The 10,216-nt window shown below is 43.1% G+C and overlaps 1 protein-coding gene across 1 annotated transcript; it reads right to left on the reverse strand.

The window, feature by feature from the left end:
* Positions 1 to 2,984: 2,984 nt before the first annotated feature.
* LEPROT (leptin receptor overlapping transcript) lies at positions 2,985 to 8,629 on the reverse strand. Its single transcript, XM_065673112.1, has 4 exons — positions 8,532 to 8,629; positions 8,274 to 8,349; positions 7,323 to 7,509; positions 2,985 to 6,161 (listed from the first exon to the last, which is right to left on the reverse strand). Exons 1-4 carry the CDS (start codon positions 8,545 to 8,547, stop codon positions 6,045 to 6,047), a joined length of 396 nt encoding a protein of 131 aa, XP_065529184.1. The 5' UTR covers positions 8,548 to 8,629; the 3' UTR covers positions 2,985 to 6,044.
* Between the last annotated feature and the right edge of the window lie 1,587 nt (positions 8,630 to 10,216).

A 10,216-nucleotide genomic window follows, 5' to 3' on the forward strand; every position in this document is an offset into this window, starting at 1 on the left:
GCCTTGAGCTCTGTTTGAGCCTCAGCACTGTATTCTCCACTTAAGGGTTTCAAATACATTATATACAGCTTGAGCCTGAATACGATTTTGGGGTGGGGGGGTTGTGTGTGTGGCTTGGTTTTTTAAACCTCACAAAACAAGCAGTTAATTTTATCAGGTTCCGCAGGAAAACATGTGGTTAAAAACACAGCATAACACAGGCAGCTTCCACCAGCTCAGCTGTCAGCAAGCAAACCGCTAACACTGAATATATCATGGTTCCAGAGCACAACACCTGGGAGGGCCACTGTAACTACATGTATTAAATTCTTTACTTTAATGGACAGCAATGCTATAAGCATGTTCCACAGGAAGAAGTCTTCCCTATATGCAAAGACTCTAGCGAGACTCTATTACGTGTAATTTTGCACAATTATGGTCATTACACAAATTACTCCATTAAATGAAGCCATAGGTTTAGTCTCAGTTTGAAAACAACCCTCCTCCTATCTCCTAGAGAACTTTCTGGGGAAAAAAGGGCATGTTTTTATACTCCCCACCCCCTCCCCAGCAGCATCTGCTTCATAGATAGCCACAAGCATGTCCAAGTGTTAAGGGTCAGCAGAAAGAAAACCATCTGCCCATGCAGACAAGGGCTGATCACCCTCATGGATGAGGATGCAGGGAACAATAAACCAGTCCATTTAAAATGATCCACTAGAAAGAAAGAGAACCCAGAATATTTGTTAAAATTCAGAACTAGTCTATGGAAGTAGTAATTCCAGAAGAAAGAAGTGAAATATTCGATTAATTAAAGAAATAAGTGAAAAATTCAATGAGAAATTGAACACGAGCCGGCTTCCATGTGCGCTCGCAGCCCAGAAAGCCAACCGTATCCTGGGCTGCATCAAAAGGAGTGTGACCAGCAGGGCGAAGGAGGTGATCCTGCCCCTCTGCTCTGCTCTTGTGAGACCTCACTGGAGTATTGTGTGCAGTTCTGGTGTCCTCAACATAAAAAGGACATGGAACTGCTGGAACAAGTCCAGAGGAGGCCACGAGGATGATCAGGGGACTGGAGCACCTCCCGTATGAAGACAGGCTGAGGAAGTTGGGGCTGTTCAGCCTGGAGAAGAGAAGCTGCATGGAGACATCAGAGCAGCCTTCCAGTATCTGAAGGGGGCCTACAGGGATGCTGGGGAGGGACTCTTCATCAGGGACTGTAGTGACAGGATAAGGGGTAATGGGTTAAAACTTAAACAGGGGAAGTTTAGATTGGATCTGAGGAGGAAATTCTTTCCTGTGAGGGTGGTGAGGCACTGGAATGGGTTGCCCAGGGAGGTTGTGAGTGCTCCATCCCTGGCGGTGTTCAAGGCCAGGTTGGACAGAGCCTTGGGTGACCTGGTTTAGTGTGAGGTGTCCCTGCCCATGGCAGGGGGGTTGGAACTGGATGATCTCAAGGTCCTTTCCAACCCAAACTATTCTATGATTCTATGACAAGTATCTCCAGCTGAAGTGCTACTCATGGGGTATAAACTACTATAATCAATTTTTGATGATAACCCAGACATGCAGCTCAACTAAAACTCAATATAAAGAAGCAAAACAAGACAAATACGGGAACAGGCTTTTGGAGAACATATTTCTTTAAAAGTGTTCATCTGATCTTTAAAATTTAATCGCAGTCCCTCAGTCAGTCATCAGCCCTTGCCTGCATACTGGTCATGTATTTGCAGGGGCCACTTAAACAAATCAATTAGCCATTAGTACCTGGGGTGCATCCAGCTTAATGAAATAGTCTTTTCATCCATTATCCTAGATCAGAAACAATCCCTGCAGAGTAAGTGATGTGGTATCTTTAAAGTCCTGCTGTGTTAAAAATTGAGATCAGGGTTAGAGAGATCATTTTAAAGCTTTACATTGTTTTTGGTTTAACAATAAGAAAATCTGCATATGGGTGACTAGGATGACTTTGCTTAACTCCTGGGTATTAATGAGCTTAAACTCATTTTAAGGGATTAAAGTCTGTTTCAAAGCTTTAGAATGTTACCCAAGGTCCTCTTTAGGAAGGTCACCAGCTTTCTAAAAGGACTGAAGAGACTCCAAAACCAGTGCAAGAGTCTGCCTGGTATCCACTGATCCTGACCCCTTATGTGTATTTTATTTCTTCCCTCCAGTTATGTTGACAGGGAACAGCTCTGCTAACTACAAAAACAAGGAGCTACAAGAACAAGGGTGAGAAGCACAAGAAGTTTTCCCATACAGACACTGCTAGCAAATCCAGAACCAGATTAAATAAAGGAGGCTCAGGAACCAAGCCTAGAGCCTGAAGTTACTCTACAAGCTAAGCAAGAGTTGGGCAAGGCAGCACAAAACAGCAACCCCAAGCATTCCTTTTGCAAAGCCAGCAGCTAACTGATTCAAAACACAAACATACCTTCTCCAAAGCCTAGTTGCTCAAATCATTGCTGTTAACAAAGAGCATTGGGTATTCAGAACACAAACACTACAGCCACCTTGTGATTTCACAGTTAGTAAACTAACTGAGCAGGCTTCCTTTTCCCAAGCACTGGTAAGATCAGCATCACCCAGTTGAATATATTTACCAACTTAACTACAGGAGTACTTGCCTAGAAAAGAAATAGAGCTGTGATACCTGTTGCACCCCTGTCCAGTGCTGATGCGCCTTACTCTTCAGTCTCTTGAAGCAAGGAGAGTGGAAGAGGTCAGGTACTATCTCACATACCATTTTCTTTTGAATGCCTTAAAGCTCACAGATTTACCACGTCCGTAAGAGATAAGTGATAATAATTTACCAGCATAGTTGAATACAGCCTCTGCAATACATTCTAATGCATGCCATAACAGTAATTCCATCTCTTGCAATTACACCATGGCTCCCAGAAATCTGTTCATCACGCCATTATGAAAGCACCACTGGATGTTTTCTCTTTCCTCTCACACAAGATTCTCTTGTCACCCCTTGAAATTAAAGACAGACACACACGTAAGCATCAGATGTTTATTAGACAATTCAGTCAGTTTTATTAGACAACTCAAAAAGAAAAGTAGAATATATTTTAATTTCCATGTTTTAATGCTTCATCTGAAGAACCTGGCGATCACAGGAAATAAAACCCCTGTTTACAAAAGTTACAAAAGCTGCACTGCATTCTGAATTACAGAAAACATGGTTAGTCCACAAGGAAGCTTTAGAAAATGCAGTCACAGAACTTCAGCTATGAAACACAGTGATATTGCCATGTATATGCGCCCACAAAATCGGCATAGTATGGAAATTAAGGCACTTTGGATACATAGTATTCACTTCCATAGAGGAAAACAATTTCAGAGAAACCACAGTAAATAGCTACTGGTGGATAGTGACAGTCCATGCCCAGTACTGGCCATCAAAGCACCAGGTTCATGTGAATGAGTGAAACTCTTGATAAAAAAAAGCACTGACAAGTTCTTTCACCCTATTTGGTATTGAAGACTCATTGAAGCAGATTTACTTTTCAAGAGGTCAAGGAAGGTTTCCATGGTTTAAACACTGTGAAACTCAATTCTGAAAGTTAACACATCTTAAAATGAAAGTCCATGGTGAAAACTGCAGGAAGTTCACATTAGGGATTAGTGCATGAGCTGCTTCAAAAGACAACATAAAGCAAAGCATTGACTTCCTCCACTCAACACTGACCTGCCATTTCCTGAGGCACCCACCAACCACAGGAATACCAGAGGAAATACAGTACAATGGAATCATGTCCAAGAGACAATCTCAACACTGCACTTCCTAGTCCTCCTTCTCATTTTAGATTGTCACATGCTGACGGCCTGTACCTCTATCTGCACAAGCACACTAACAGATCCACAGCAGATTCTACAAAGAATGATTCCATAATTTCATCAGTAATTGAGTAGTTTTAGAGACTTCTATTGCAGCCTTTGGTACATAAATTCTAAGGAGCAAAAATACTCAAGAACCCTGCAAGCACATGAGTATTTTAACAGGAGTTAAAGAGGACTGTTAGCAATGACATTAGGCATTTACAGGATCAGGCACTAATATTGTGTGTTACTGTTGCTGGTTTACTTCAGTAATTTGAATGAAAAATGCCATTTATAGGGGAAATAAAAGCGCCTTCTTCAAAACTCAAAGCAGAGAAGCCACGTTTACTCCAAACAACTTGGCTCATAGTTAGAACAATTTCCACAACAGTACTTTACAAATTAGTAGGGTCCAAGATATTTCATCTAAAGTCAGGAAGAAGACATTTGCTTATGCACAGCATCTTTACAAGTATATTCCTGTTATGCCTTTGATGAAGCATTAACATCCAGAAAAGAACATTTCCTTTCATGTTAGTTCTTCTTTACAAGAACGACAGGCACACTTCAGTGTAAAACAGAGCTACTCAGCATTCCTCAGCACTGTTCACCATACACACATCTGAAGTTTAAACTTAAAACATATAATTACCCTTCCTGAAACCCGATATTCCATTCCTACTTCAGTGATGTTACATTACTTGGCCCACAGCACAATTTCTATACCCAGTAGCAGAGTGCTCATGTAACATTAAGTCTTGGATCTTTGCTCTGCACAGCAACCCACAGGGCCCCATTTTGCAGTACATGAGTATTGGGAGAGTTTGGAGAGCAGCAGCAATAGTTGCACACAACTTAGGAGGCAAAAAGCATTGCACTGATGAAGCTGCCACATCTTGTAGCGTGGATTCTATTACCTCCTCACGCTGTGTCTCTCACAGCTACACAGGGTGACAGCAGTCAGCTGTGAACTGACTCAACACGACTATAAAACACTCAGTTGCAACCTGCTAGCCTAAAGAACTTGCAAATGTAAAACATACCCTAGGCAGGAGCTCAGCTTCTTACTTCACACAGCAGAAACCTCTTTATGCCTATTTTAATACGAAAGGATAAACTAAGGCATCTCTTCCTTTACCCCTTTGCAGATTACTGAAAGGTCTTCTCGAGTGACTGTTATAACAGGATGCATTTTTACCAAAGGACACGCCTCCACACTTTGCAGGATTCAGGAAGTCAAGCCAGTCAGAAAGTTTACTTTTAGAAGTGCGATTATGTGAAGGATAATGCCATTTTAAAAATATAGTGTTTTAATAGAACAATCTTCTGTCACAGCCAAAAAATAGCAGTTGAATAAGTATGTTTTGAAAGCAATGAGAACAGAGGAGATAAGAAGTCCTGCCCCAGGGAACACTCACTTTGCAATTCAGGCATTTCACACATAAGAATACAGAGTTCAATATTACACTGTTTGTAAGTGTCCTGTGCATAGTTTCTTCTTTTGTGAACCTTTCTAAGAGAAGTAATGTCAGCTCAAAGCATTAGATTCTATTATTCCCAAAGTATAACCACAGGTGTTAAGTCTGAATATCCTTGGGAGGGAGAATTATATTTCAAATGAACACCGTATGTGGAAGGAAGGATGTTTAACCAGGGTTAGTTTCTTTTTCTTTCATTAGGTAGTAGAAGAGTTGAAAAATCTATGTTTGGTTTGATGTTATCAAGAAAAACACACCAAAATGATTATGGAAATGAAAAGAAAGTCTTTGTTCACCCCCAATCAAAGCAGAAAGATGATCAAGTTGAAGAATACCAAGTAGGATCATCTTTATCTTGGCCTACTTTGATTACACAATTAAAACCCAACAGGCATGCTTGACCAGTATCACGTGTCAATGGTACTACTATGATTAAAACAAAACTTAATGCACATATAGTAAAAAAATGAGTAAAAAGGGTTATGTCATGTAAACTTTAAGATTAGGAACAGGTCTGCAACGTGGTTCCAGCTTTTATTGACTACATCAGGACAGATGTCACAAGGGCTTTTTCCCTTTGGCTGAAAAGCACTTTAAAAAAGCATGTTATGATGTGATAATGTAAAGCTACATGTATATGCACATACATCCAGCTCAGCGTGGACGCACACAGCTGTTATATCATATACACATATACACACACAGAGGATATATATGGTGATACATGCTGTGAAATATTACCAGCACCAGAGCGATGTTCTACCACTGCTCCCAGCTAAAGTCATCTCCTCTACCAAACACAAGGAAAAACCCTAAAATAGTAAGGAAAATGACTGCATTGCCAGCCAGCACCAGACCACAGGCTCCCCATTTGATCTGAAATGCAAGGAAATGAAACAATCAAAGCAGTTCTTCCAGGTTCAGGCCAGTTCTTTAGATGCATTAGATAAACTAAATTAAATACTACAGAAAGGTGCTAAAAGCATAAAGAAAAAAAAAAGACAAGAAATAATCCAATTTATGTGATGAATTATTCAATTAGCAGCCACTCATATTGCTACGTACATGTACTCATGTAACACTTCAAGAGACTGCTAATGCTGGTTTACAACAAAACAATTACTTTGCCATACAAATCAGTAAAACATTCCTTAATGATAGATAATTTTGGTGAAACCACTGCTCTCCTTTAACTGCTATGCAACGAAATAAAAGCTAGCCTTTGAAATGCCAGTAACAAGCACGAAAAACAGAATGTGGGCTTCAAAGTAGCTTGTTTTACCAAGCTGCACGACTAAATGTACTCAAATAAGCGACGTTTGTGCTTAAAAGACAGAGCTATGCATTAGAGTTCCCTCTCGTGGTCACTTCTGGTTCTGCTTACTGTCAGGTCCACAACCCCCCCAAAAAAGCAGCGTCAGGGAAATCGCGCATTACCAATAAATTAAGACTAAGCACACAGGTTTCAAGCAAAACTGAAAGACTGAAGGGAGAAAACTAATGCAACACACAAACATGTTTGGGTAGTTTGGGAGACAGGACAAGGCAAAGAGAGTCCTTTGCGCTGCAAACAAACGTAACATAAACCTCACCACTGAAGAGCAGCTCAAAAAGCAAAGAGAAACGAAGTTAGCAGAATGTCCTCAGACTTTGAGGGGGCAAAGCATGAGCTTGGGAAATGCTCTGAAAACCAGAAGGGCAGCTCTGGAAGTTTGGCCTTTTATCTTTTAACTGCTAATGCACTCCAGTCACCAAGTTTTCAGCATCCTAAATGGAGAAAGTAGATATTCTGAGATAAAAATAAGGAAGGTGGTGCAGGAAGTGGTGCGAAAGTTGATGAGACAAAGAGGCACAAGATGTAGGAGGAGATAATATCTTGTGTTAGGCCAAAACAAAACTGGAAAACACCCAGCTACACTTTCTAGTCATGCATCACAATAATGAAATTAAAGACAGGATTAACAACAGCAAGGCTGCACTTAAAGATTCTACTCAGTAACTGGTGTCTTTCAATAAAAATCAGCAAGCAGGACTTACCGCTTCAACCCGTGCCAGGATTATAGGGAATCCAAAGGCAGAAACAACAATTCCAGTTGTGAAGAAATATGCCAATTCCCTGCAGGCACTGCTGGCTGCATCACTGTCATCACTGACTCTTTTTGCAATGAAGTGGGGAATGGGGCAGATGAAGTAAAATATTAAGACAAACAGAGGCCAGTATACACTGGGAAGGGGGAGAAATGAAACACATAATCAGTTTAGATGGATGCTTCAATAAAAAGTATCTTCTGCATAGAAAAAGAATAACTGCAGTAACTGTGATTGTACTTCCTGGTTTGAAAAGTGGATTTAATCACATGCTTTCACCCAAAGAGGCAACCCTGGATCACTTTCCTTGTACACACACTAATATGACTTCACACAGAGCAGGAACCACTCTCACAAAGCCAAGCATTCGTTTATTCTATATTTGCATCACGTTGCTCATTCAACTCGCACCACAGCCACACAAAACCAACAGTCACCGCACAGGAACAGGAAACGCACACAAGCGGGATGGGAACCAACAGCTTTCCCAAATTAGAGGGATCTCAGAGTATAAACAAGCCGGCTGTGAAGGCGCAGCCTCGCACTCCCCCTTCTGTGCTTTAAGTGTGCGAGACATCCCAACTGGAGTCTTGTGGTAGGAGGGCTCTTCACAGAAACAGGGAAGTAAGGGAAAGCACTGTGCGAGGTTAAATGTCACTGTTTAGCAAGATGGCACCGCTTTTCCTGAGAAAATATAGGGCTGTTTACACTGTTTAAAGGAAGCGCAAGTACTGGCTAAGGAGGAGGTACCTAACCACAACAAGCTGCCATGTGTCAAGAGCCAGGAGGCAGGCGACTGCTGTTAGATACCCAGAGCCAAACAGCTCCGTTAAAAGGAGATTAACACCTCCATTAACACACACGAAGGGGAAGCTTTGGAAACGAAGCCGTCCCGCTCACCCGTAGTACTCCAAGGCGCATCCCAGCATGAGGAACGTCAGCCCGATGGCTCCGCTGAAGGACAGCGCCACGAGAGCTGCAACGGTACAAGGCAGGCGGTGAGGCGGGAGCTGCCCCACCGGTTACCGGGGATCCCCTCCCGGCAGCCCCCACTCCCTCCATCCCCGCTGAGGCGATGCCTGGAGGGCGGAAAAAGCGACGCGGCCGCTCCGCTCCCTCAGAGAAGCCCCAGACCCGTGGGACGGCGGCGCTCGGTACCTTTGATACCCGCCATGTCCGGGGCTCTGACCGACGCCGAGCTGAGGTGGCGGCGGGCGACTTCCGCCTACCGAGCCGCTTGCCCCGCCTCCTCTCGCGTCACGTGAAAAGCCGCCTTAAAGGTGGCAGTGCCGGCGGTAGGGCGGTCCCGCGCTGCCCCGCCCCGCTCGGGGGTGGTGCCCACTTTAAGGCGCGGGCGCTGAGGGGAAGCGGCCGGGTCGAGGCATTCGTTGCCATGGTAACGGAGCGGTGCTGCGCGGACTCCAGACGGGCCGCGGGGCCGCCGTTTAGTGCACATAGGCACAAACACGTATATATTCTTACATAGAGTGTATAAACACACGTATAAATGTGTGCACGGGCGGGATTTAAGTACATAAATACAGTTTTAACGACTCTCAAGACATCAGTCACTGCCATTTTAGAGGCTACTTGTGAAAAGCCCCCAAAACGGCCACAGGCTCACCTCATATAGTGCCTTCTCAGTACCTGCATCATCCACCTCCTGCGAGTCCGCACCAAGAAGGGCACATCGTTCTTATCATATTTTTTAAGCCCTAAACTTTTGAGTTCACGTTTTTGACCCAAAACCAACGTTTTCGACCCAAAACCAACGTTTTCAAGGGAGGTTTTGTACATCCCTTTACACACCTTCAACAGGGAGGTTTTCTTTAGCTACCTCCCATCTCTGCCTCTCAGCCTTTTGTCTCATTGCACATCTGCTCTGATGCAGACAGAGTTTTCCTTAATTTCGGTATTAATTTCCAATTCAAGGTTGGACGGGGCTTGGAGCAAGCTGCTCCAGTGGAAGGTGTCCCTGCCCATGGTAGCGGTTGGAACTGGAGGAGCTTTAAGGTCCCTTCAACCCAAACCAGTCTGAGACTCTGTGATAATTCATAGCCAACAAGGCTGCCTAATTAAAAGAGTAACTTAAGTAGCTAAATGCTTCAACTGGACATTGCATTAACTGGAATGCCAACCTATGGCACTTTAAAGATGCAATACTGACACCAGCCAATGCACCGCACCTGTGGTATGGGAAATGTAGGATTTCATGTTGTTTGTGAGCTTAGTTTGAGAGAGAATATAATGTAAAGCCCCTTTTACTGTATCTTCCCCCATAGTGTAAGGGGCAGAACAGATCCTTTGGCTGTGATCAACAAGCAAAAAAGCTCTAGATTACATCTCTGTACCTCTACCTGCAATCAAGATATAAATCACACCTGAATTAACCAGTCTTCAGACATCAGAGCATAGAAGTTACCATGTTCTGTTTCAGCTGAGTTGAAGGGGTTGTCACTTAAGCACAAAAAGCTGCACCTTTTTCCACTGCAAATTCCCTCTGAATTAAGCCCTTACTGCTTTTACACACTGTTGCAGTAATGGGAATGGCTTCTTCACCTACTTTGTTTTCTCCCGAGGAAATAAAATCTTCAGGAAAATCCATATTTGGCTCTAAAGCAAGTAATTTCTGGCTACCTTATGCGTTCCATACAGGTCGCACCCAACTCCGCACTACAGCAACAGGTAGAGTTGCTGTTATGAGATGCTGTAGAGAAAAGAGGTTGCCCTTTACCATACATGCATTTGCTGTTGTTTATCCCACATGTACAGAAACGTTGCTCTGAACTGCATTTAAAGTAAGAAGGTAGAAGGTTCCCCCCCCAGCACAAAACATACCTGAA

This window comes from Lathamus discolor, chromosome 3, assembly GCF_037157495.1.
Source record: "Lathamus discolor isolate bLatDis1 chromosome 3, bLatDis1.hap1, whole genome shotgun sequence".
NCBI lineage: Eukaryota > Metazoa > Chordata > Aves > Psittaciformes > Psittacidae > Lathamus > Lathamus discolor.

Coding starts and splice junctions, on each gene's coding strand:
- LEPROT (XM_065673112.1), bottom strand. Junction 7,510..8,273: donor TGCGCCTTGGAGTACTACGG/GTGAGCGGGACG, acceptor CCCCCTTCCCAG/TGTATACTGGCCTCTGTTTG. Junction 6,162..7,322: donor TCCTGGCACGGGTTGAAGCG/GTAAGTCCTGCT, acceptor CTTGCATTTCAG/ATCAAATGGGGAGCCTGTGG.